We start from the raw sequence: 27,918 nt of genomic DNA, 5'->3' as shown, positions 1-27,918 counted from the left end.
GTTGTGTTTAATGTGAATTTTTAATTTTATTTTTAATGTATTTTTGCATTTTTATTGCTATATAGTATATTCTCTTGGAGCATGCATGATATTTTGATACATGTATATAATATGTAATGATCAAATCAGGGTAATGGGATAGGAAAAAATATTTACATTGCTTTTGTTTTGAAATTTAAATGAATTAAAGTTTAAAATTCAGATCCTGAGTCACAGTGGCCACATGTCCAGTGCTCAGTGGCCACATCAGGGACAGGGCAGGTCTAGATGGTGCCTAGAATGGGGCAGAACTGAAAATATTAGTTAGCTATTATTATATTATTGTTACTTCTAGTATTTTGATGAATGACTAATGAATAAATGACTAAGGGCAGAGAGGCCTGAGAAAATGAATTGTCAGGTTCACAGTGAGCCAGATCATCTCAGAGAGTGAAGGAAACATGTATGAATGAAGACGCTGTCTTCAAAACTATCCTATAAGGCAGGCATTATTATCACCACTGTAGGTGTCAGGAATTGGGGTGTTAGAAAAGAGCTAAATGGTGGTTTGGGTGTGGAGGAGTGATAGGAGAGGGAGATAGTGTTGGGCTGAAGGAAAAGGGCCATAAGGGGCAAAGGGGCACAGGGTGCAGCTGGTGGGGGTCAGGTGCCAGCGGAGGTGGCAGGGCTAGCATTTAGCAGGAAGAAGGACCACAGGAAGACTGGGGCAGAGGGCAGGAAGCTGAGGGTGTTTCTCTCTGCAGTAGAAGGTGATGTCATGTGCTGAGAATTTGGGGATTGGGCTTGAGGAAAGTAACCTCCAGAGAGTGATAAAGATTTGGAAGAGCTGCTGTAGAGAGTGGAAAATGTTGACAAGAAGCTTGTGGAAGGAGCACCTGGCAGTGTTGAAAACCTAGCGGAGACTGGAGGCGGTGCATTTGCAGAGGCATCTCTCTCCCAGGCTGTGGGATTTTCTCAGCTCTGCTCGAGAGCCCTGGGAGAGGCGGAGCTGTGCAATGAGTCAGGGGGAGGCTTCTGCTGCAGGTGTGGGCAGAGGAAGGGCCAAGATCCTAATGGGAGTGAGTGGTTGATGTGATGGTCTGAGAAAGATAAGAAGGGAAGTGGAGTCAGAAGGGAGCTGATGGAGGACAGTCATACCCTGAGTAATTGAAGGATGACCAAACCCTCAAGCCTGGCATCCATGCTGTTAGCATTACACAGCCTCAGCTCAAGGTCTAGGCATCCCATACGGAGCCTTGATTTTCCTTCCCACACTTTCTTTCTGATACGTTGCTTATCTTCTGTGAAGAAAAGCTCATTGTTAGAGCTTGCCAGATTATCATAACTGGCAACTGGTTAACTGTTATCCATAGTATTTTCCCTTCACATCTTACAAAATGCTTTAATGTATCCTTTACCTTCTGATACTCAGGGCAACTCCCTAAGATGGGCAGGGTTGGTTTCTCTTTCCATCTTATATGCGATAAAACTAGAGAGGAAGATAACCACTTCCTTCCAAAAGCACAACATCATTGCACATTGGTGTGATTGTCTCTCTTGGCCACAGTTATGGGGATATCGTTTTATGAATTTGGGATGTGCCATAAAACAGGACACAGTGGTTTTTGTTGTTGTTGTTGTTGTTGTTTTTTGTTTTGTTTTGTTTTGTTTTGTTTTTTGAGACAGAGTTTCACTCTTGTCCAGGCTGGAGTGCAATGGCGTGATCTTGGCTCACCACAACCTCCGCCTCCCAGGTTCAAGAGACTCTCCTGCCTCAGCCTCCCTAGTAGCTGGGATTACAGGCATGTGCTACCACGCCCGGCTAATTTTGTATTTTTAGTAGAGACAGGGTTTCTCCATGTCTGTCAGGGTGGTCTCGAACTCCCGACCTCAGGTGATCCGCCCACCTCAGTCTCCCAAAGTGCTGGGATTACAGGCGTAAGCCACTGTGCCTGGCCGACACAGTGTTTTAAACCAATGCTGGGCTAAAGCATCCAGGCTCTTAGGTCCCTGGGTCTCAATGGCTGACAGTCTTGCTTTCAGTTTTTCCTCTGAAATGAGGCACCATTTATTCATGCAGTGTGTTGTGGCACCACAAGGACTGGCCTCAGGGGCCAGACACTGAGAGGGAGTAGGAGGGAGAAATAGGCCAACACACCCAGGCACTCTCTCAAATGCAGGCAGAGTAACTGCCAGTTGTAGGCGAGTTGCATTTTATGGTAGAATTATAAAAGTTCTCTCTTTCTCTCACTCCCTTCCTCCTCCATCCACATCTCTGTCCTTTGTCCAAAATTTGCCATCTGACTATTATGCAGGCTCTTCTCAAATTTCCACTGGAAGCTCAACAGAGCACTTTTATGAAGATGCACAGAAAGCATTAGCTGGATTACACAGTAAGGCCTGGGCTGTGTCCACCAGCAGAAAGAGATGTCCCCTTATTTGGCCTTTCTTTCATTCAAGCCTTCTAAAAAGGGTTCTGTAAAGAGAAAGTGCCTTTGAAAGTGCAGTCTGTAGTCAGATGTTAACCAGACACTCTTGGAATAACCCTTTGTAATAGCCTCATTGTGTGTTTCCTTTTTGGGTTTTAAAAGATGTACATTCAAGCCTACAAGACCAGTAACCTGCGAATGAAGATCATCAAGAATGACTTCCCCAGCCACCCTCTCTACCTGGAGGGGGCGCTCACCAGGAGCACCCATTACCAGCAGTACCAGCCGGTTGTCACCCTGCAGAAGGGCTACACCATCCACTGGGACCAGACGGCCCCCGCCGAACTCGCCATCTGGCTCATCAACTTCAACAAGTGAGTGGGTGCCCGGCCAGGAGCAGTGAGATCTGTGGGCAGCTGCTCTGACTGAGCTCAAAGCTGATAACGATGACTTGTTGCAAAGTCCTGGCCTTGCCTCTTGCGGAACCACAAGCTAGCCCATATGATTGATCCCTGCAGGAGTACCTAGAGGGGCTGACATCACCCAGGAGTTAAGCATTAAAGGACACAGGCCAAGCCCCCGCTCCGGCATGGGTGACCTTGGGTAGGGCATGTAACCTCTTGAGCCTGAGCTCCTTGATCTTTGAGTTGAGGATAGTATTATCGTGCAGGAGTGCAATGAGGATCTAGGGAGATGAGGTATGGTGGGCACCCAGGACCTGGCATTAGCGAGTGCTCGATAGATGGCAAAAATATCTGGGTATTGTTGTTACCATCCTACAGAGAGGGAAATGAGGTTCTGCGAGATAAAGTGATGAGGGTGAGGGCATCTAGATAGGGCTTCCTATATTTAGATTCAAGTATTTTCTATGCACATTATTTACTTGTCACAGTATTTCTGTGAGACGGACATTGATCAGATGTGGGAAATGAGACCGAAGAGATGAAATGGACCCTACAATCAAGCTGGACCCAAAAGGGGCTGAGCCTAGGTCCTTTGGATCCTGTGCTCTTTAACTACAAAAAGAATGTCTTTTTCCCAAAGTTCCATACGGAGCACCCCCAGGGTTGGCCCTGGAGACACACCAGTGAAGCATTCAGACTCTCTGCTCACAGGCGGCCATTGTCTCTCCCTCGCTCCTTGAACACTGCAACTCAGTCGCCATGGCAGCAAATGTTCTTTCAAAATTTCCCATACAAAAGTAGAGGTGTCATTTGGTGGAGGTTTTTTGGTCTGTTTCTCCAAGGCATGCTCCAAAGGCCCTGTGGCCTGGACACCCTTGCTTGTAACCTGACTCTACTTCCAATCCTAGGGGCGACTGGATCCGAGTGGGGCTCTGCTACCCGAGAGGCACCACCTTCTCCATCCTCTCAGATGTTCACAATCGCCTGCTGAAGCAAACGTCCAAGACAGGTGTCTTTGTGAGGACCTTGCAGATGGACAAAGTGGAGCAGAGCTATCCTGGCAGGAGCCACTACTACTGGGACGAAGACTCAGGGTGAGCAGGTGCCCACCTGGCTGCAGGAAAGTGGCTCGACCTCATCTTGTCCCCTTGGCCTTTCCAATAAGTCTGAGAACAGCCATGTAGTTAATGCCAATTAATGTAAGACATGTTTCTAGGCATTTTGATTCTAAGGCTGGCTGTCCCATACATTAATGACATTTTTAAAGCTGTTAAGCTTTAAAAGTAAAATAAACACTCTATTAAATATACATATACATGTAGGGAATTTACATATTTCAAAAAAAAAAAAGTGAAGGCAGTAAATCTTAGAATCCAGAAAACATGGTACATTATCTCAAATCCTCACAACAACCCACTTGGAGCAGAGGATTAAGAGATGGGCAGCCAGGCGTGGTGACTCACACCTCCCAGCACTTTGGGAGGCCGAGGTGTGCGGATCACAAGGTCAAGAGTTCGAGACCAGCCTGGCCAACATGGTGAAACCCCATCTTTACTAAAAATACAAAAATCAGCTGGGCATGGTGGTGCATGCCTGTAATCCCAGCTACTCAGGAGGCTGAGGCAAGAGAATTGCTTGAACCTGGGAGGCAGAGGTTGCAGTGAGCCAAGATTGCGTCATTGCACTCCAGCCTGGGTGACAGAGTGAGACTCTACCTCAAAAAAAAAAAAAAAAAAAAGAGAGAGAGAGAGAGAGAGTGAAAGAGATGGGCAAAGAAGGCACAGGGAAAATAGGAGAGACTTCCTGAGATCATAGCATAAATTTGACCCAGCTGGATTTGAACCTAGATCTGTCTGTCTTCAAAGCCCCTCACCCTTTTACTAACCTGCACTAGGTTCTATTCAATAGAGATATAATGAAAACAGAGTATCTGTTCCTGGGAGTTCTTTGATCCCCTCTCTTAAAAAGAAATTTAGTCTAATATCTTAAGAATGCCAAGCCAGCTCCACAGCGATGTCGATAGCAAACTGTGAGGAGTAAGGGTGAAAGATCGTTTGATGGCCTGTTTTCTATTCTTATATGGAAGCCAATGATAAGGAAACTGATAACAGGTGATCTGTCTTATTTATGGCTCCATCAATTTGATTAAGGGAAAATTAAAATTTAGAATCAAAAGTATAATAAGTACAATGTTGGGATGGGAGGGCAATAGAAAATACCTTTCTCCCCACACAAGCGCTAAGTCAGTTGGGGGCAGACAAGCTGGCAAGTGAAGAGGAAGCAATCCATTTTATTGATGATAAAGCTGTTGGAGAATAGAGCTTCCCAATATCGTCCCCAATTTTACCTTCTCCGCCGCAGGTAGCACTGAGCACAGGCTCCCCACATAGGGCCCAGCCCCAAAACCTCAGAGCATGTAAGACAGACCAGAGTGCCCCTGCTCTACAGGCTGAGCCAAATACCCAAAACCAACCAATTATGAGACACTCTCTTCCCATGGGAAGAAGTGGATGAGGGGAGGGACCAGGGGCCAGGAGTATTTAGGAAAATCCTCCCATATGAAAACCAGAGGAGGAGGAATGAGATATGCTCCACATACCACTAGGAAACATTATGATTAAAGTAACAGATGTTGATAAGGTAAAGTCCCTGGGATACCATCCATGCAGATTTTCTTCTTTTCGGCTCGTGAGCTGAAATGTTCAAAAGATGTGAAATTTTCAAATGGAAACTTCCACTAAGTAAGTTGAACCTCTTTGATCAAAGTCTTAAAAATCTAAGGCTTGTCCGCTTGTCACCTTAAGCACATTTTTTTGGTTGGTAGCTTAGCTTAGCCCTATGCCTGTTGATCATTATTACGTTGTGTTTCAATTCGGCGATGCCTTAGGGACCAGGAGTTGGGTTATAGGGGGTCTGTTTCCCATGGAGAACAGCTGCAAACTGTTGGGCTTTTAAAAATCTTTCTGCCTTATACATTTGTTATTTTTTATATTCAGAGCACCTGCCTTTAGCAGCTACCTTCTAATAATCTACTATGGGCTAGGATACTTAACAACTAGCTTGCTATAATTAGGGGTAAAATTAAAATAAGTCAGCTGAAAGGGAGGGGGTTTCAAAGTGTGAAATACATAAGCTGCCATTTTTTCCAGGTTAAAAAAACTCTTAAGTGATTGTAGCTGTGTTCTGGATAGCTAAGTTTGCTTAACACCACCTCAGTGAATTATTATAATGATTCTTACTAAATAATAAACAAGTATATTATTTAAGGTGCACAGCCATCAATAGCGCTGCTCTGCAACATTACCTGGTCATAGCGAGGATTTGAGCACTGGGCTGGCAGGTGCCCAGGCCCATGCTGCTTTTGTGCCTCCCAGGGCCTTGCAGTTCAGCCAGCTTGCACACATCCAAGTTGTAGGTCAGGATTAGGGAAGGCAGCTACTACCCACCACGGGCTGGATGGTCTTTTAGGTCACTCCCGATTTAGATAATCTGATATATAATGGCAACAGAGGAACCTGAATACTGTTAAGTTTTGTGCAGAAGCCTCAGGACCAATCCCATTTCTGTGCCTTGGTTCCAGGAGTGGTTTGGACCATGTTGGGAGCCTGCAGGGAGACGTGACCATGGGCAGCACTGAACTGCCTTCCTCCTAAGCTGCTCAAAGTGGGTGCTCACCTGCCTCCCCAACTTCCCCACCATGCGGGCATGGAACACAGATACAGCTGCTCTGCCGTCAGCCCTGAGCACGAGGCCTCTGTAACAGTCAGTTTCTACTTCATTCTGAGATCACTTGATGTGGATGGCTTGAAACATAAAACCACTCAAGGAAGCTCAGATTAAGTGGAGGTGCTACAGAGAGAAGACCAAGGGGTCTTCAAGAACTAAAAACCCAGTTGGGCCTCACGGGCTCAGGTGCTGAAAACAACAAAGCCAGCAGGGAGGAGACAGCCTGCCTACCCCTTGTGTCTCTCCATCTCCCCATGTTCACACACATACGCACACATGCTTGGCCTCTTGTTTCAGCTACTTGCTACAAACTGCCTTCCTCTGGTGATTCCTTAGCAGGCACGGGGCGGCACGACAAGGTTGTCAGCCCCGACTCCATGTGGTCTTTTAGTTCAAGCACCAACCAGTGGTGGACAAGACCTGCTGGGTCCCATGAGAGTGAGAATCTTGGTTACTGGGTAGCCAGTCCATGGCCCCTCTGTGAGTCCAATGTGTGCCCCTGGTCTGAGCAGCTCTGTGGTAGGGGTTTGGAGGTGATGGCATTGTGGTGCAAACCCAGCTCCCTAGTCTGAATGGGCTCAGTGAAGGCTTGGTCCCTAGAGCAAGATGGGTGGTAGATACCCCATATCCTATCTTCCCATGTTTCAGATGCAGGACTCAGCCTGCGAGTGCTTTGTTGCACTAAAAGAACAATAATGAATCCCAAGTGAGTACTGTGTTTTCCTTACAATCTGACTCCCTGTAACACTGGGTCAGCTTCCTTTACAATAATAATAATTATTTTAAATAAATTATAAAATAATTTTTGGAATAGATTATGGTTTGGAGAAAAGTTGAGTTAGGAAGACAGAGCATTTCCTCACCAGTCACCATGCTGGGATGGAAAATGCTGGCTCTGTCACTTCCCAGCTGTGTGGTCCTGGGTGAGTCACTTCACTTCTCTGAGCCACCATTTTCCCATCCAGGAATTCAGGATGATAATAGTACCTACTGGACAGGATTGTTTGAGGATTAAATGAGATATGTTGATTTACTATGTGTGCACGGCATGGCACATAAAACGTGCTCAGAATAGAATTGCCATTCTCATTAGCTTTTTCTTCAATGCATTTGTTCCTTATTTCTCCAACTACATACAACTCTGTGATAGACATGGTTCCATTCTATAAGGCCGCTGGGTCGACCTGCTGTGACCAGCTCAGAGTAAATATCTCGGTGGGTGAGAGGAGAAGGGGGAGGTTTGAGTGCCCAAGCAAATGCCCAGCAATGCTCCTTGTGTGCAGGCTGTTGTTCCTGAAGCTGAAAGCTCAGAACGAGAGAGAGAAGTTTGCTTTCTGCTCCATGAAAGGCTGTGAGAGGATAAAGATTAAAGCTCTGATCCCAAAGAACGCAGGCGTCAGTGACTGCACAGCCACAGCCTACCCCAAGTTCACCGAGAGGGCTGTCGTGGACGTGCCAATGCCCAAGAAGCTCCTTGGTTCTCAGCTGGTGAGTGGCTGACAGCAAGTCTGGACCCCTTTGCCGTCCAGTTAGGCCCAGACCCAATTAGGTCCCTCACTCAGCTCCACAAACCATTTCCTGCGACTGGGGATACAGGAAGAGTTGGGGAATGACCACCCAAACCTAACAATTGCATTGGGTTCTATGTGTTTTCCAGAAAACAAAGGACCATTTCTTGGAGGTGAAGATGGAGAGTTCCAAGCAGCACTTCTTCCACCTTTGGAAGGACTTTGCTTACATTGAAGTAAGTGCCTCCGGCCCCTGGAGGATTAGGGTTTGCTCAGTGAGAGGTGATACTGTGTCCTGGAGCTGCTGTCACAAATTCCTACAAACTGGGTGGTTTGCATTAAACAAGAGAAAGTTATTCTCACAGTTCAGGAGGCCAGAAGTTCAAGAGCAAGGTGTTGGCAGCAGTGGTTTCCTTCGGGGGCTAGGGGCGGGGAACCTGTTCCATGCCTCTTCTCGCTTCTGGTGGCTGCCGGCACTCCTGCACACTCCTCGGCTTGCAGACACTTTAATCTCTGTCTTTATGTGGACTTTTCTCCTGAGTGTCTGCGTCTCACCTCTCCTCCTGCCTTTTTTTTTTTTTTTTTTTGCAAAGGCACCTATCTTTGAATTTAGGGCCCACCCTAGAAATCCAGATGGTTTCATCAAAAAATCTTTAACTTAATTCCATCTGCAAAGATTGTATTTCCAGATAAGTCCACTTTCACAGGTTCCGGGTGGATGTATCTTTTGCAGGGCCACTATTTGACCCACTACTGAGGGCTACAAGGAGTTAAGTGGATAATGGAGTTTATGCTTTGAACAGCTGCAGAGGCAACTTCTGCCTTCAGGGACTGCTTGGGAACCACCAGGGCAGGAGAATCTTGGGGTTTTGGCACCCCGCCTCACACCTGGATTGCTCTGACTCTGCAGGTGGATGGGAAGAAGTACCCCAGTTCGGAGGATGGCATCCAGGTGGTGGTGATTGACGGGAGCCAAGGGCGCATGGTGAGCCACATGAGCTTCAGGAACTCCATTCTGCAGGGCATACCGTGGCAGCTTTTCAACTATGTGGCGACCATCCCTGACAAGTGAGTCTGTGCCTCTGCTTCTGGAATTGGCTGCTGGCACAGCAGACCCCTGGGCAAGGGCCCCCTCCCTCGCACAAAGGCCCTCATCACAGATCAGTCTGGAAAAGCTCAGGCAGTCTCTACAGCCTGCCCACAAATCATGGGTGTTGGACGAGAGTGTCCTTGCCTGTGGACTCTGGTGTTGGAGCCGGGCTGCTGTGAATGTAGGTCAGGCGGAGGCAGGCGGGACAGCCCCGCTACACATGGGAAGGTTGCCCTGGCCCTCTTCACTACACTCCCGGCATGATCTCATCCCCTCCCACACCTTCAATACTATCCAAGTGCTGGTGGCTACTATCTCCAGCCTAGCTCTCCTTCCTAAGCACCCGACATTCCAATCCAACTGCTACTTGGACAATGTCACCTGGACGTCTTGTATGGAACTGAATTCTCAGCCTTTTAAAATGTTTAACCTCCCAAACCAGCCACTATCCTACTTCTTCAGTTTTGATGAAATCATCACAGTCCATCCTGATAGCTAGGCCAGAATCTGGGCATTCTGTTTGACTCCTTTCTTTCCTCCATACACTATCAATTCCACCTGCATTACTGCTCGCCTGCTGGTTCCCTCCACAGCATCCTCTCTTCTGCTGCTCTGCCCAGGCCTTTGCTGGTCATCACCAGCACTGTTGGCATAGTCTCCTAACGGGCCTCCCTCTTCCAGTTGCCCCAACTCCAACCCATCTTCCATATTGGCTGCTGGTTTAAACTTCTTAAATGTAGGGAAAACCTGTGTCCCCTCTCCTTAGCAATCTTTGGTAATTCCCCAATACCTTACAAGTCTCCCCACATTGCCTCCTTGGTGAGGTCTTTTCCCATCCAACCCAAAAGTTCTATCTCAGCTGGGCACAGTGGCTTACACCTGTAATCCCAGCACTTTGGGAGGCCGAGGTGGGCAGATCACGAGGTCGGGAGTTTGAGATCAGCTTGGCCACTATGGTGAAACCCCGTCTCTACTAAAAATACAAAAAACTTAGCTGGGTGTGGTGGTGCGCACCTGTAGTCCCAGCTACTCGGGAGGCTGAGGCAGGAGAATCACTTGAACCCAGGAGGCGGAGGTTACAGTGAGCCAAGATTGTGCCACTGCACTCCAGCCTGGGTGACAGAGCAAGACTCCATCTCAAAAAAAAAAAAAAAGTTCTACCTCTGCTAAAGCACTACTCACAATAGGTCTGGTGGACACATCTGTTGCCCCATGAAGAGTGTGGCCTTCTCAATGTTGGGGCCGTGTCTAACTTCCCTTTGCATTTCTAGCACAGAACATGGCTAGTTAAGTGAGTGTACAGTTCACTCAGGAGCCACAACCTGGTGGAAAGTCTAAGCACTTCATGTGGTACCTGCTACATAGTAGGTGCTTAGTAAACATTAATAGTTATTGAATGAAAGCAAATGTACTTCCCAGATGCTGACTCCATGAGGGGCACGATGTGAACTGGGTACCTGGTGAGATTTTGGATAATGGGATTTTGCTTAACCACATTTACTCCCTCCCTCATTCCCCCATCAGATGCTCCTTCCGCATTCTATTTTTCATATGCAGATTCAGACAGAAGGACAAGGTTGACCAAATTCAGAAAAATAGTTATTATCTAGAGATCATGCCGTTTTGGGCAGAGGATTTTCTTTTGAAATGGAAGAGGATGCAGAAGCTTGGAACAAGAAACTAGACTGCAGTGCTACTCTGTTTGGAACCGTGTGCAAGGCTCCTTCCAGCCCGAGCAGCAGCAACTCTCTGGGGGAAGCCCTTACTGGAATGGGCCACTCCCTGGGCTGGTGCTGGGTACCCAGGCAGGCATTGGTACCACTAGACCCCTCTCTAACCTCCTGGAAAGCAGCAGGGAATGAGGCAAGGCAGGTCCTGTCCTACTGTGGCTACGGGCCTTGCCTAGCCTGGCCCACCCTTCCTACCCCATCCAGCAGGCCACTACTGGCCCCAGGGTCCTGGGGAGAGAAGAGGGCAGCTGCTCACACCGTAAACATCTAGCATGGCTTCTGGGAGCTGCCTGTGCCCTGCCACTCTGTGGGAGACTCCGTGCTGGCTGGTGCATGGGCTTCGAGGCCATGAGGATGGCATACCAGGCAAAGAAGTGTGCCCAACACAAGCAGGCTTCTGGGCGTCAGTGGGAGGCGGTGGGGACAAAAGAAGCCTGTCTCCCTGTCCCGCTCATGTGAGCTAACCTAGGTCCCCATCAGGAGGGCAGGACCTACATTTGAGTCCCATAAGTAGGAAGGTTGAGCTCCAACAAGGGACCATTAGCTTTTGTTCTGAAATGAAACAATGCAGAAATATCCTCCAGAGAACAGATCCTGAATCTAGAGTGGAGGATGTGTTAGCAATGAGCCCTCTCTCCTTAAGGGGCCTCACCCTACCAACCCTTTGGGCCTCACTCTCCAGCCTTCCTCAAGGGCCTGAGGCAGCCCCAGCTCCCTTCCTATCTATCCTTATTTCACACAAGCCCTTTGCATCTTAAGATCTTTCCTGCTGCTCCCAGTGGGACACAAATAGGGGTAACAACAGATTCCAGAATCCTATACAGTTTTTCCATGTCTGGACTGTGGTCTGTGGTTACAGAGTTCCTTTGAGATACGAACTGGATGCCCCATTGAGCTTCTGCCCCATTTCTATTCCCAAGGGAGGTGCTCACTTCCTCCTGTCTGGCCCAGCATGCTGAATCTGCCACTGTGAAGGCTATTTTCCCAGCACTTTGGACTGAATACACCCCGAGGCAGGGGATAGACACTCCTTATTCCCAAGTCGAACTTTTGCAAGTTGGGACCTTCAGGCTGGGCACACACATTGCTCCAAACCTCTGCCTCTTTCAAGCACATTTCCCTTTGGCAGGTCCTCTGAGATACTTGGTAACTATTTGCTTCAATCTCCCCATTTGCAAAATAGAAGCAATAGCCCTGTCTTGCCTGACCAGAGAGAGAGGTGACATGAACATAAGAGGTCAATCTGCGCTCTTGACACAACCCGAGCATCATGGTAATGACATGGTGTTCTCCCCAGAAAGACTTCAAATCTGGCCATGCTCTTCCTGCAGTTCAGAGGAAGCTGGCTCTGGACTGTACTAAGCCTGTGTCCGTCGAAAGAAGACAGCAAAAGAAAGATGGGCTCCAAGAGAAATCTTCTAGCCTGGGGCTTCTAGAGCTTTAATGTATATACGATCTCCTGCAGATCTTGTAAAAACGCAGATTCTGATTCAGAGAGTCCGCAGTGGAGGAATTCTGTGGTTCTAATGAAATTCCAAGGGATGCCAAATGGAGCTGGTTTCTAGAACTTTCAGGATCTACAGGAGCCCCTGGATGGTTTTATGATTTGACAGATGCCCCCTCCTTCTTCCCTCACCTCCTCTCTCTCTCATCCCTTCCTCCTTCCTTCCTCTGTAAGACCACATTTCTATGTGGTCTTACCTAACCAGGGCTGAGAACGTTCAAGGGAAGAGATGCATATTGAAGTCCTACTGTGTGCCGAGCCCTGGCATGGCGTGCTCTGTTTACAGCCTCTCCTCTGTTTGGAGAGAGACATATAAATGTGGTGAGCTGAGTCCAGGCTTGGAGAAGGCCGTGGGCATCAACTGTGGCCAGATGTGTGGGAGGGAGCTCAGGATGTTCGTCACCACATGGAAAGAGCCCGTCAGCTCAGAACACAGGAGAGGCTGCCCTTTCCTGAATCCCTGGCCAGGCCTCTGGGCACTGCTAACTCCAGTCCCACCACGCACAACCCAACATCCCTCCCCATGCCCACTTGCCCCAGTTTGCCCTCTCTCTGGTCTAATTGGTTTCTTCTCTCACAGTTCCATAGTGCTCATGGCATCAAAGGGAAGATATGTCTCCAGAGGCCCATGGACCAGAGTGCTGGAAAAGCTTGGGGCAGACAGGGGTCTCAAGTTGAAAGGTAAGGGTTTGAACTGGGGTTTAAATTGACCCCAAAACCAGAGAAGGCAAATGCCTGGCATGGAGGTTGCTGTTGTCTTTTGCTGAGTTGAGAACATGCTTTGTACTAAACTTGGGTACAATCTCAGAATCCCCCACACAACTAGTGGTCTACTGGAATGCATGGGCAAGATGCCACCTGTTTACCACCCCCGCACTGCAGCAAATTTATTATAACTTGCTACCAGCCACTGAAAGAAAATTGCTAGAGTTGTTCACTCATTTGCTTGGAAAGTGGCCCTTTATTCAACAAAAACATCATAAGAAAAGTAGCCTAGCCTCACCCTCCTACCCAATTCCTGCTATTCAGACTGGCCAGGGGTCCTGCATCTTCTTCAACATTCCAGCTTTTGTATAGTCCTTTGCAGCTTGCAAAACTGTTATTTGTTCCTCTGAGATAGGTAGATGAAAAGAAAACTAGAAGCCCAGAGAACCTACATGGTTTGTCCAAGGCCAGGCAGCTCTTTGGTGGTGAAGCCTAGCACAGGTTTGCAGGCTGTGCTGGAACAAGCCATCCAGGAGGGACCTATCAGCATGACAACCATTATATCACAAAAACTAGGTGCAGGGAGAGTCCTCAGAGAGGTTGTGTGGGCGGTAGAGCAGCTCCATGGGCAATAATGATAATGATCATTATGGTTCTGTTTAATGTTCAGCCTTGCACTTTGCAGAACATGTTATAATTATCTTACTTACTCATTAATAACCTGTACACCAGGTACTATTATTTCCATTTAAGATGAGGACACCAAGAATTTAACAGCCAAGCCACTTGTTTAAGGTTAGGACTTGGATCCTAATCTTCCTAACTCAAAGCTGGGCTTCTTAGTTATACACCATCCTCACTATGGAAAATATCAAAATCAGAAGCCCATCATATGGGACGATAAGAAAAATCAGAAGCAATGCAAATCCTTCAAACCAGCCAAAGGAGAACATAAGGAAAAGAGAAGTATCCTTTCCAGCCCAGTCCTGGAATCATTTTGGAGCCTCTGTCTTTTAAATTAAGATCCCGGTTGCCAAAAGTTGATGTATGTAAGGTGACCTAAGTTGAATGGCACTTTCCCGGTGGTGATAAATGCATGTTGCCTGCCAGGATGGGCTGAGTATAGATGTGGATTCCCATGCCCCTTGGATGCTCAAGCTCTGAACTGCAAGATGGGGAGTGCTGTGTGGGGTTCAGGGGGTTAGAGTTCTAATCTGGGCTGCACCATTTACTACACACTCTTGGTCAAATTCCTTCACCTCTCAGAACTCCTTCTAAAGCCACAGAGTGATAGGGTGGGGGAGGAGATCTTGTAGATCAATGCCATCGTCTGATGGATGGGAACACTAGGCTTCAGAGAGGGGCAGGGACTTGCTGGTGGTCGTAGGGGCAGTTCGAAGGTAGGCAGGTTCCTAGGAGGTCTCCTCCCTTACAATTTGCCCCATTTCCTGCTGTGCATGGCTCCCCTGTCAAAAGCAAAGCCATCACCCTGCCTAGGTGGCAGTGAGGCTCAGGTGAGACCCTGCCTGCCCCATACAAATGCATGTCAGGCACCATCAGTAGCTGAGCACAGAGCTCTTCCCAAAGGGCCACAGTGCAGTGTGGCTGGGGGGTGCCTGGTAGGGGTGGGGGACTGGCGATGGGGAGCCCTGGAACGGGGTGGGGAAGCCATCCTCTCATAGGGCTTTTGCTCAGGAGACTCATCATTGCTTTTCAGAGCAAATGGCATTCGTTGGCTTCAAAGGCAGCTTCAGGCCCATCTGGGTGACTCTGGACACTGAGGATCACAAAGCCAAAATCTTCCAAGTTGTGCCTATCCCTGTGGTGAAGAAGAAGAAGTTGTGAGGACAGCTGCCGCCTGGTGCCACCTCGTGGTAGACTATGACGGTGACTCTTGGCAGCAGACCAGTGGGGGATGGCTGGGTCCCCCCGTCCCTGCCAGCAGCTGCCTGGGAAGGCCGTGTTTCAGCCCTGATGGGCCAAGGGAAAGATATCAGAGATCCTGGTGCTGCCGCCTGCCCCTACTCAAGTGTCTACCTGGAGCCCCTGGGGCGGTGCTGGCCAATGCTGGAAACATTCACTTTCCTGCAGCCTCTTGGGTGCTTCTCTCCTATCTGTGCCTCTTCAGTGGGGATTTGGGGACCATATCAGGAGACCTGGGTTGTGCTGACAGCAAAGATCCACTTTGGCAGGAGCCCTGACCCAGTTAGGAGGTAGCCTGGAGGGCTGGTCATTCACAGATCCCCATGGTCTTCAGCAGACAAGTGAGGGTGGTAAATGTAGGAAAAAGAGCCTTGGCCTTAAGGAAATCTTTACTCCAGTAAGCAAGAGCCAGCCTGACAGGATTAGGAGCTGGGGTGGAACTGGCTACCCTTGGGGAAGAGGCAAGCCCTGCCTCTGGCCGTGTCCACCTTTCAGGAGACTTCGGGCAGCAGGCTGGGACTTGGACTAGATGACTCTCAAAGGCCCTTTTTGTTCTGAGATTCCAGAAGTCTGCTGCATTTCGCATGGTACCTGGAACCTAACAGTGGAGGAAAACATTCCTTTCCACTGATATCCATGATGCTCGGTGCCCAGGGCACACGGGATGGAGAGGTGAGAACTAACGCCTAGCTCGAGGGGCCCGCAGTCCAATGGGACAGGCAGTCAGGTCCATGTGCACTGCAATGCCAGGCAGAGAAATCACAGAGAGGTAAAATGGAGACCAGTGCCATTTCAGAGGGGAGGCTCAGCAAGGCTTGCTTGCAGGAATGAAGGCTGGGGGCATTTGCTGGGGGGAGATGAGGCAGTCTCTGGAATGGCTCAGGGATTCAGCCCTCCCTGCCGCTGCCTGCTGAAGCTGGTGACTGCAGGGTTGCCCTTTGCCCATGCCTCTCTGGCCCACTCATGATGGAGAAGTGTGGTCAGAAGGGAGCAAGGGGCTTTGCTGCTTATGAGCACAGAGGAATTTGGTGTCCAGGCAGCCCCGCCTCTGACTCTGAGAGGGTGGAGTGAAGTCCACAGAAGTGAGTTCCTGCCTTGGGGCCTCATTTGCTCTTCATCCAGGGAACTGAGCACGGGGGCCTCCCGGAGACTCTAGATGTGCTCACACTCCCTTGGTCTGGGATTTCCGAGCTGGAAATATAGAACATATCTAGTCCAAAGCCTTCATTTTAACAGATGGGGAAAATGAACCCCCAAGATGGGAAAGAACCACATAGCCAGGGGAGGGCCCGGGGAGCCCCACCCTAGCCCTTGCTGCCACACCACATTGCCTCAACAACTGGCCCCTGAGTGCCCAGGCACTCCTGAAGTAGCTTCTGGAAATGGGGACAAGTCCCCTCAAAGGAAAGGAAATGACTAGAGTAGAATGACAGCTAGCCACTCTCTTCCCTCCTGCTCCCAGCGCACACGTGTTGGCGGTCCCTGTGGCCTTCACTTTGTTCACTACCTGTCAGCCCAGCCTGGGTGCACAGTAGATGCCAACTCCCCATTGGTGCTACCTAGCTCTCCTGTCTCTGCAGCTCCACAGGTGAGGCCCAGCAGAGGGAGTAGGGCCTGCCATGTTTCTGGTGAGCCATTTGACTGATCTTGGGTGTCTGAACAGCTATTGGGTCCACCCCAGTCCCTTTCAGCTGCTGCTTAATGCCCTGCTCTCTCCCTGGCCTACCTTAGAGAGAGCCCAAAGAGCTCCTGTAAGAGGGAGAACTCTATCTGTGGTTTATAATCTCACACGAGGCACTGGGGTCTCCCTGGGTCTTGTGATGAACTACGTTTATCCCCTTTCCTGCCCCAACCACAAACTTTCCTTCAAAGAGGGCCTGCCTGGCTCCCTCCACCGAACTGCACCCATGAGACTCGGTCCAAGAGTCCATTCCCCAGGTGGGAGTCAACTGCCAGGGAGGTCTTTCCCACCAAACATCTTTCAGCTGCTGGGAGGTGACCATAGGGCTCTGCTTTTAAAGATATGGCTGCTTCAAAGGCCAGACTCACAGGAAGGACCTCTTCCAGGGAGATTAGCGGTGATGGAAAGGAGAGTTAAAATGACCTCATGTCCTTCTTGTCCACGGTTTTGTTGAGTTTTCACTCTTTTAATGCAAGGGTCTCACACTGTGAACCACTTAGGATGTGATCACTTTCAGGTGGCCAGGAATGTTGAATGTCTTTGGCTCAGTTCATTTAAAAAAGATATCTATTTGAAAGTTCTCAGAGTTGTACATATGTTTCACCATACAGGATCTGTACCTAAAACTTTCTTTCCTAAACCATTCACCAAGAGCCAATATCTAGGCATTTTCTTGGTAGCACAAATTTTCTTATTGCTTAGGAAATTGTCCTCCTTATTATTTCTGTGTGTAAGACTTAAGTGAGTTCGGTCTTTAAGGAAAGCAACGCTCCTCTGAAATGCTTGTCTTTTTTCTGTTGCCGAAACAGCTGGTCCTTTTTCGGGAGTTAGATGTATAGAGTGTTTGTATGTAAACATTTCTTGTAGGCATCACCATGAACAAAGATATATTTTCTATTTATTTATTATATGTGCACTTCAAGAAGTCACTGTCAGAGAAATAAAGAACTGTCTTAAATGTCATGATTGGAGATGTCCTTTGCATTGCTTGGAAGGGGTGTACCTAGAGCCGTGGACATTGGCTCTGGTCTGGAAAATTTTGCTGTATTATAGTAAACATACAAAGGATGTCATCATCTTGTCTGTTTCATTTTCTATTAAAATGGGCTTCATTTTATCTAGGGATAATAACTTATCTAAGGATAGCCTAAGATAACCAGTTATCTAAGGATAATAAGGCTGATGAAATCACCCCATGTGTCTGCCTTACTTCCATGGCCTTATTCCCAAGAGCTAGTCATATGTCAACATCCTACTCTGCCCTGCCCATGGTGGGGGGGGGGGCGGGTGCGGGGGGATGTCCATAAAAGCAGGTGGAGATGGTTCAAAGAAAGAAAAGATGTCATTCATATGGCCAGCCATGTCCAGAACATGATGCATCCTCCACATTTCTAAGCGGTCAGGAGGCTGTCACTTCAACTCCCCTCCCCGATGGGGAAGCCAAGCAGAAGCAGCACTCTGTTTTCCTCCCAGGCCCTGTTTGGCCAGAGGCCAAACACATGTTTGACAAGAGCATGGGGCTGAGGTGGCAAAAACAGGTCCAAATCAAACTGGCAGACAAGAGAGGTAGGCACAGGTAGAGGGCACCTCAAGCAGTGCTGGAAGGGGTCTGGAGGGGAGACAGTGAGGGGCAGAAGTTACAGCAGGTGAACTGGGAGTGGTCCGGAACTGCCTGTCCACAATGGCAGCCACTAGCTTCATGGGGCTACATACATTTAAATTAATTTAAATTAAATGCAATTACAAATCCAGTTCCTCAATCACACTGGCCACATTTCAAGTGCTCAATGGCTATGTGTGTCTAGTGGCTGCCATATAGGATAGAGGCGATATAAAACATTTCCGTCATCACAGAGAGTTCTTCTCTTGATGATTTCCAAAGAGCTTCTGGGTCTTATACATTGAGGTTAAAAACAAAACAACTATGTCTCGTGTGTGTGTGTGTGTGTGTGTGTGTGTGTGTGTGTGCGCGCGCATCTGTGTATGGTCAATCCACTTAAAGGGGCTGGTACCAGACTGGTGGTTTTAAGCTGCCAATACACAAATATATCTGGCAGACTAGCTTTGGGCATAAAGTCAGCTGTGCAGTAGAGAGTACACGGCCTCTACCTTCAGGAAACTTTGCCAGGAGAAAGAGATTACATTTGCACACTCAGTCAACAAATATTTTTGCACCCCTGCTCTGTGACAGGCACCATGCACACAGAGGAACACAGAATGACCCCATGGAGAACATGAAATTATCTGCCCAATGAGTGGTGTGGAGGGGTTCTGAAGACGGGGAGTAGTTATTACCTGGAGTGGTCAGGGAAGGTCAGTGAGTGGAAGTAGGACAGGTGTTGGCCTGAGAGAGGATAAGAGAAGGGCCTTTTGTAAGAGGCACAGTCTGACAGAGGGTCAGCTATCAGGGTGTGGGCTTGAGGACACCTGGACATAAATCAAGGATCAGTCATGAGAGGCAAAGTGGAAGGTGGGTTGGACCAAACACAGGGCCAGCTTTAGGCCCTACCAACTGTGATGATAGGGGGTGGTGGGTTACTAATGACTTCTCAGCCAGAAGTGTCACTGCGTGAAAGAGAGCACAGCCTACTGGTTCAGTAGGTGCAACAGAAAAGGCATCCAGGGAGGACTAGGAAAGCAGACGCCAACGAGGAACCATCAAGTAACGGGACACTGCACCCAGCTAGACATGCAGCAAAAGAAGCCACAGAGAGGTCAGGGTGGAGGGACAGGCAGGCACTTCAGGGTCCTTCAATATTTGTCCCTGCAATAGTCACCAAATCCCACAGGTAGTCGCTGTGCAATGCATTAGGTGACCAGTGGGCACCTCCCGTTCCTTCCACAGGGAGACAGACAGGATGCTCTGCTCTGCCTCACCAGCCTGGGAGGGGACAGGTCAGAAAAGTGTGGCAGATGAAGTTTTGCAGAATGCACAGGAATGAACCAAGTGAAGAAGGGCGAAGAACATTCCTGGTGAGGCAATGGTGCTGAAAAGGCCTGGAGGCGATGTGTAGGAATTGCTGGAGGAAAGGGGGTGGGGCTCCTCCCCACAGACTGGAGGGGAGAAGGTGTGGATGTTCACTCATGGAGGCTGGGGTGGCTTTAGAAGTCAGTGCAGTGACAGCTAAGAACATCTGCCTAAAGAAAACGCAGTGGCACAAAGCCAGAAGCAGGCGTTGGGGGAATTTTGTCCCCATACCCACAGGCACACAGGGTATGCTGAGTTGAGCACACAGGCAGTCTCTGAGGTGGCATATGCCTGCATCTCCAGTCTGGTCACCCATTCCTTCCTCATCCCCAGTCCCCAGATGAACCCTAATCCTCATCCCCTCCCACTGGTTCAAGGATTTTAGAGTCCTCATAACATGGTGGATGACCTGACCCACCCTGCCCTCTCCTCTTGGCTCATGCCTACTCATGTTCCAGGACGTAGCTCCACACAAAGCCTTCTCTGACCCATACCTGGCAGCTTTCTCCTTCCTCCCCTGGGTGCAGGGCCCAGTGCCTTGATATTGCGCCCCCTGTCCCAGGCTGTCATTCACTCCTTCCCCCAGACTGTAGCCTCCTACAGAGCATAGGCCACAGGTTTTCCCATATCTGGCAGAGTTCTGCTGGGTAATGTATGCTTGCTGTGTTGAACAAAGGCATAAAAGCTGACCCTGGCGCAACCCTCCGGCCTCCAGTACTGAATTCAAAATCCCCATGCCCTTTGACCCCATCCTAGCTGTTTTAGCCAGGGGGCCAGGTACGCGGCAGGCATTTTCTCAACCACAGAGAAAGGAGTAGGACGTGGGTGGTGGGAAGGGCTTAATCCTGGGAGGATCAAGTCCACAGACACCCGGCAGTGCCCTCATTTCCTCAGGGCTAGGTTGGGGTGAGAAGGGGAGCAGACAGAGGGAATGGTGAGGGCTGGGGGAGGGGATGGAGGAAGGGAGGAGCTCATTGTCCCAGGACCTGCCCTCCCTCACAGAAAACAATCAGGAGCATCAAACAGAATCAACAACATGCATGACTCAGCTTTGAAAGCTATAAAGCAGATTGTCTAACCCACAGCCAGTGGGCTACATGCAGCCCAGGATGGCTTTGCATGTAGCCCAACACTAATTCATAAACTTTCTTAAAATATTATGAGATTTTTTTGCATTTTTTTTAAAGCTCATCAGCTATCGTTAGTGCTAGTGTATTTTATGTATGGCCCAAGACAATTCTCCTTCTTCCAATGTGGCCCAGGGAAGCCAAAAGATCAGACGCCTATGCTCTAAAGCCTGCTACTCAGTGTGGTCCATGGGTCAAAGGCATCAGCATCATCAACAGCAGCCGGGGGAGGTGGTTCACACCTGTAGCCCCAGCACTTTGGGAGGCTGAGGCAGGTGGATTGCTTGAGCCCAGGAGTTCAAAACCAGCCTGGGCAACATAGCGAGACCTTGTCTCTACTAGAAAAAAAAAAAAAAATTCAGCACCACCCTGGAGTATAACCAGGAGCTGGTTAGAAATGCTCAATCTCAGGCTCTCCCAGATCAGCTGAATCAGAATCTGCATTTTAAGAAGGGACCCAGGGTAGTTGTTTGCAGAGTAAAGTTTGAGAAGTGTGGTTTTTTGTTTGTTTATTTTTTTGTGAGACAGAGTCTTGCTCTTTAGCCCAGGCTGGAGTGAAGGGGTGCGATCTCGGCTCCCTGCAACCTCCGCCCCCCAGGTTCAAGCGATTCTCCTGCCTCAGCCTCCTGAGTAGCTGGGATTACAGGCGCCTGCCACCACGTCCGGCTAATTTTTTGTATTTTTAGTGGAGACAGGGTTTCGCCATGTTGGCCATGGCTAGTCTTAAACTCCTGACCTCAGGTGATCCACCTGCCTCGGCCACCCAACGTGCTAGGATTACAGGCGTGAGCCACTGCGCCTGGCTGAGAAGTGTGGTTTTAGGAGTCTCTCTAAGAGATCAGGCACAGTGGCTCATGCCTGTAATCCCAGCACTTTGGGAGGCCACAGCAAGAGGATTACTTAAGCCCAGGAGTTTGAGACCAGCTTGGCAACATGGCAAAACCTCATCTCTACAAAAAATACAAAAATTAGCCAGGCGTGGTAGTCCTGTGTGGTCCAGGTGTGCCTGTGGTCCCAGCTACTAGAGGATCACTTGAGCCTGGAAGATGGAGACTGCAGTGAGCCGAGATTGCGCCACTACACGCCAGCCTGGGTGACGGAGTGAGATCCTGTCTAAAAAATAATAAAAAAATAAAATTAAAAAGGCCCTAAGACCCTAGGCAGCAGGTTTAGAATGGATTTTATATAAGGCTGCCCAGCTCTGATGACATGAAGTGTGGTGAACAGAGAGCTCTGGGCTAAAAATCTGAAGGCATCCAACTGCTCCCCTTGACTGCAAGATTCCTTTGTTCTTCCCCTGGTCCCCACACACTAATTACTGAGGACAAGGAACATGTCTACAGAAAAGTTAGGCTTAGGTGTTATTCATGGTGAGAGCAAAAGAAAACAGTTCTCTGACACACAAAGGCTTAGAAAGAGTAGCACTTGGCTGCTTTTCCAGAAAATGTTACTCTAAGGTATTTTCTAAATCAGATAGAGAAACAAAATCAAGAATTTAAAATTGGGGTAAGGGGAACAGGAAAAAAAAAAGCCAGCAACCAACCCTAAAACCACAAAGATATTGCAATAAGTTTTATAAATATAAACACAGAATTCGGTGCAAAGCCAAAAGCAATTTTGAGATAGACAATTGTTAATATTTACAAAGGAAAATTGGGTTTTACAAACCCAGGATATACGGTAATAACAAGCACAACGGATACAAGGAGGGAGTGTGCAGAGGGGGTGGCTGTGTTAAGCTCTTCATCTTCTCTCTCTCTTTGTTTTTTTTGTTTATTTGTTTGAGACAGAGGGTTTTGTTTTGTTACCCAGGCTGGAGTGCAGTGGCATGATCCTAGCTCACTGTGACCTCAACCTCCCAGGCTCAAGTGATCCTCCTACCTCACCTCCTGAGAGCTAGGACTACAGGCTCAAGCTACCATGCCCAGCTATTTATTTATTTATTTATTTATTTATTTATTTATTTATTTATGTTTTGTAGAGATGGGGTCTCATTGGGTAGCCCAGGCTGGTCTCAAATTCCTGAGCTCAAGCAATTCTCCTACCTCAGCCTCCCAAAGTGCTGGGATTATAGATATGAACCACCATGCTCGGTTTCTTCATCTTCCCTTGTGGGAGGAAATTGTTTCATGTTGTTTTAGACATTAACAGATTTATAATTATAGGTTTAAGAAGGAAAAAAAACTAATGATGATAATGAACAGCATTTAAAAATGTGACATCTCCCCACCACTGCAGAAGAAAAAAACAAACAAAATACAGCCTCCATAAGGAGAGGTGTCAGAAAGATGACATGAAAATGACAGCACAGCACCTGGGTAAAAAGGAGTCCAGCCACTAGAGCAGTAACAGTACGTAACCAACCTAGGTTTCCCAGCGAAAAAATGAAAGACCTTCAGGTTCTATTAAGAAAACAAAATTAAATTATTTGTTGCCTACAGGCTTACCACTATAAACATTGGCTGTTCGAGTATGGTCAGTTTTTAGAGACCACCTTTCCTCTCTTCGTATTTAGCTGAACTTGCTTAGCTTCCCATGATTGGAAAAAACTTGGCAATCCCCATCCAATGCAACACACACACACACACACACACACACACACACACACACACGAAATTGGCTCATGCAATTACAGAGACCAACAAGTCCTAAGACCAGCAGTACACAAGCTTGAGACCCAGGAGAGCTGATGGTGTAACTCCAGTCTGAAGACTGGCAGGCTTGAGACCCAGAAGGAGCCAATGTTTCAGCTCAGCCCAAAAAGCAGTGTCTCAGCTCAAAGATTGTCAGGCAGAAGGAACTCTCTCTTACTCAGCCTTTTCGTTCTATTCAGGCCTTCCACTGGTTGGATGAAGCACCACTCCCCCACATTAGGGAGGGCCATCTGCTTTACTCAGTCCACCAATTCCAATGTCAATCTCATTCAGAAACGTTCTCACTGAAACTCCCAGTATCATATTTGACTAAATCTCTGGGTAGCCCCTGGCCCAGTCCAGTGGACACATAAAATTCACCATCCCAGATTGCCTCTTTCCTTCTTGATTTCCTCAAATTACACAAACACAAAGAAGTTATTTATAGCGGAATTTTGCTGAAGATTTAGGAATATGGCATAGCAACAGCTTCAAACAGAATATTAATCATCATTTCCCAGAAGTTCCTCTACCCTCTCATTCGCCTCCACACACCTTAAGTAAATTCCTGAGTCAGGTTGCTACTAGAATATCAGAATTCTCCTTGCCTTATCAGGTATAGAACTGTTGCTCTCTCATCAATAAAAAGATTGGTCCCAGACATTTCTTTTATTTCAATTAATTAATTAATTTAGAGATGAGGTCTCACTCTGTCACCCATGCTGAAGAGCAGTGGTGCGACCTTGGCTCACTGCAACCTTCACCTCCCAGGTTCAAGCAATTGTCCCACCTCAGCCTCCTGAGTAGCTGAGACCACAGGTATGTGCCACCACACTCAGCTTATTTCTTCTATTTTTTGGTAGAGATGGGGTTTTGCCATGTTGCCCTGGCTGGTCTCAAACTCCCGAGCTCAGGTGATCTGCCTGCCTTGGCCTCCCGAAGTGCTGGGATTACAGGCATGAGCCACCGTGCCTGGCCTTAGGCATTTCTTTTCATATCTAAACAGTCATCAAGATGCTCTGCTGAGCAAAGAACTCTCTCTCAGGGGTCACTACCTTTCAGCAGTAGAAACGATATGCAGAGGCCTCGCAATTGCAGCCTGTCTTCAATGTGATCAGGTTGGGAGCAGGATGGTCTTTTCAAGGTCCTTGATGTGTCAGTTTATGGAATGGGAATTGCTGAGGCAATAGATGACAGTTACCCCCAAGTTCTGTGGAAAAGCTCCTAGAGTAGCTGTGAAGGACTTGGTAAGAAGTGGTGACCTACCTCCAGGCTAAGGAAGAGAAGGCTGGAGGGTCACTGAAGGGGTGATGCCCTGAAGGAAATTTACAAACAAGTCCATGTGCTATTGGGTTTCCCCTCTCTCAAAGGGTGCATCCTGTAAACCCAGTGAGAGGTTCCAAGAGAACCCCTCTTGGGGAGATGGCAGAGATTTACAAAAGGAAGAGACTGACATTTTACTTCTCAGCTGGACACTTTCTGAGTGCCTAAAACTCACAGGTCATCCAGCTGCTGTTGGAGCTAGGGGAGACAGTTTTCTGGAGAGCCTGCCTTGCATGCCTGTCATGTGGAAGGGTAGAGGTTGAAGGTGCCTCTTGCCCAGAGATGACCAAAGGTAGATGTAGGCTGGAGCTGCTGCAGTGCCTGGAAGGATGAAGGGCAGCCTCTGGGTCAGTGTACTCACTCCTTTTGGCTGGGCAAGGATGTGTGAGGCTTCCCACGAGTCAAGTGTACACTGTGGAAATTAGTGCAGCCCTACTGTGAGCTAGTTTGAAAGGGCCCTGTTGGAAGTGGCTGCCTGCTTAGGTGAAGGGGTTCCTGATAGAAAGAGGATATAGGGTAACTCCAAGGGGTTTCACCAGTATTCAGCTGGAAAATGTCTTGCTCAGATCAAAGTTGGTAAGGGAGATCTTGGAATAGTCTCCAAACACGCCAAACAGACAATAAATGACACCTGCCATAACAAAGGACACTTACAAACCCTCTTTCTACCATAACACAAATTATTAAAGATTTTCTTTTTTTTTTTTTGGAGACAGAGTCTCGCTCTGTCACCCAGGCTATAGTGCAGTGGCACGGTCTCGGCTCACTGCAAGCTCCGCCTCCTGCGCTCACGCCATTCTCCTGCCTCAGCTTCCCGAGTAGCTGGGACTACAGGTGCCCGCCACCACGCCCATCTAATTTTTTGTATTTTTAGTAGAGACAGGGTTTCACTGTTAGCCAGGATGGTCTCGATCTCCTGACCTCGTGATCCGCCCGCCTCGGCCTCCCAAAGTGCTGGGATTACAGGCGTGAGCCACCGCGCCTGGCCTATTACAGATTTTTAACCCCTCTTCTTCCAATCCCCCCACTTATGTGCCCCTGCTGGAGCCAGCAGGAATACGAAGAGATGGGAGAAGTGGAGAGAAAAAGCAAAGTGGAAGACAAAAGAATAGCTAATGTCCCCATTCTCTCCTGGAGGTGCTCAAAAAGAAGTGGGTAAGAGCAGTGGTGTGCAGGTAAACTCGATTGGAAGCAGGGGTAAGGGGGTGGTGGGTGGGAGAAGCCCTGTTTGTAGTATTTGTTGATGCCCATAGTATAAATTCTCCCATCATGGCTGATTTTCAGCTGCAATTGTTTCACAACCAGCTTGTAAAATTCCTATTTAACAATTGGTTTTTACCAGCTGGTCCCAGCCAGCTCATCACTGGCAGAAGACTGAGTCAACAAAGAAGGTTTAAGATAGCACTGAGTCCAGGCATGGTGGCTCACACCTGTAATCCCAGCACTTTGGGAGGCCAAGGTAGGCAGATCGCTTGAGCCCAGGAGTTCAAGGCCAGCCAGGGCAACGTGGAAAAACCCCAACTCTACAAAAAACACAAAAATTAGTTGGGTGTGGTGGCACCCGCCCGTAGTTCCAGCTACTCAGGAGGCTGAGGTGGGAAGATCACCTGAGCTCAGGGAAGTCAAGGCTGCAGTGAACTGCGATTGTACCACTGTACTTCAGCCTGGGTGACAGAGAACATCCTGTGACAAAAAGAAAAAAAAAAAACAAAACAGCATGGAGAAAAAAAATAAAACTCCTTCCCAGTTTGTACCTTTCAAGATCAGCACATTCAACCAACCAATTACACAAAGTTGGAAGAAAGAGTGCAAGGACTTACACTCCCTTGGAAAGAAAGAATTAAGCTGTTAAAATGAAATTCTACTTATTTGTATCTTTTAAATAATTATTTCTCCTTCATATTCTAGAGGGAAAACACTCGACATATGGTTGAATAATGACACAATGCTGGGGATCAGGAATGCTTTCTTAAACAAAACATCAAAGGAAAAATCATCAAAATTGGTTGATATGCCTACATAAAATTATTGAAACTCTAAACAATATTGACAGTAAATAAACTGAGGAAATGAGTTTAAAATACATATCCCAGAAAAGAAATTATTATCTTTGGATGTCTAGCCATCTTCTGTTTGCCTCCAGATCAATTCTACATCCTTCCCTTCCCTGTATAGGCCCCAAGAGGCCAAGACATGTCCATCAGCCGTTGCCTGGCCCTCTGGCTCCCTGTTGGGTTTGGCCAATTGGCAGCACCGTCAACAGATGGAAGGGAGGAAGGAAAGTGCTGGCTTAGGGAATTCATGCCACTGTCTCCCTTTTTACTGTGTCTCTGTGAGTTGACTGTGTCCCTCTAAGAAAGATGAGAGCTTTGGTCAGGATTCCTTTCCCAGTCCCAGTAATTGCCCTCTCTCTCAGCATCCAGGCTTAGCGGTGGTAACTGGCCCCCACTTTTGCAAGCCCAGGGCTACTGCACTACTCTTTGTTGGGGTCCCTAAACTGTATGCACACAATTTGCAAACAATCCTGCCATTAAATGCACCTTTATCCATGCCATCTGCTTCCTGCTGAGATTCTGTTTTTATATATGAGAGGCTCTTACAAAGCAGTAAGGAACCAAAAAAAAAAAAAAAGAAAGAAAGAAAAGAAAAACAACAAAAGGGGGCCAATTTACATAAGAAAAAATATAAATGGCAAAATGGCAAAAGATATATTTAAAAACTAAATCTTGTTGGTAATTATAAAATGCAAATTGAAACAACAGTGAGATGATATCATCCACCTAGTAAACTAGAAAATAGTAAAAAGAACCATAAAAGACAGAAGAAATGAATGCTCTTAGACAATGAGGATAGAAGAATAATTTGGTACAAATTTTCTATAAAGCAATTTAGTACTATGTAAAAATGACTGCAAAATGTATTCAGACTTTGGCTCCAAAATTCTGTCAAAGAATTTATCCTAAAGAAAGAGCTACAGAAATGCACAAGAATTTATGACAAAGATATTCACTGCAGCATGTTATATGATGATGAAAACTGTAAAACAACCTAAGTAGTCAACAATCAGATATTGGCTAAATATACCATCACAAAGAAGATGAAAGAAAAAACTTACAGACAAGCAAATGTTGAGAGATTTTGCCACCACCAGGCCCGCCTTACAAGAGCTTCTGAAGGAAGCACTAAAC

The 27,918-nt window shown here is 47.7% G+C and overlaps 1 protein-coding gene across 3 annotated transcripts in view; it reads left to right on the top strand.

The window, feature by feature from the left end:
* CEMIP (cell migration inducing protein, hyaluronan binding) overlaps positions 1-17,752 on the top strand; it is a 174,061-nt gene extending 156,309 nt beyond the window's left edge. For all 3 annotated transcript variants that reach the window (XM_011983690.1, XM_011983689.1, XM_011983691.1), the window contains 7 exons: positions 2,571-2,782; positions 3,721-3,906; positions 7,822-8,026; positions 8,196-8,282; positions 8,957-9,114; positions 12,951-13,051; positions 14,793-17,752. In XM_011983690.1, the coding sequence (XP_011839080.1) occupies positions 2,571-2,782; positions 3,721-3,906; positions 7,822-8,026; positions 8,196-8,282; positions 8,957-9,114; positions 12,951-13,051; positions 14,793-14,920 (1,077 nt within the window). In that variant the 3' untranslated portion in view covers positions 14,921-17,752. The remainder of the gene's footprint in view (positions 1-2,570; positions 2,783-3,720; positions 3,907-7,821; positions 8,027-8,195; positions 8,283-8,956; positions 9,115-12,950; positions 13,052-14,792) is intronic.
* The last annotated feature ends 10,166 nt before the right edge of the window (positions 17,753-27,918 follow it).

Source organism: Mandrillus leucophaeus, unplaced genomic scaffold (assembly GCF_000951045.1).
Source record: "Mandrillus leucophaeus isolate KB7577 unplaced genomic scaffold, Mleu.le_1.0 Scaffold254, whole genome shotgun sequence".
NCBI classification, from domain to species: Eukaryota; Metazoa; Chordata; class Mammalia; order Primates; family Cercopithecidae; genus Mandrillus; species Mandrillus leucophaeus.
The sequence above is the reverse complement of the archived record's forward strand: the minus strand, read 5'-3'. Positions and strand labels throughout refer to the sequence as shown.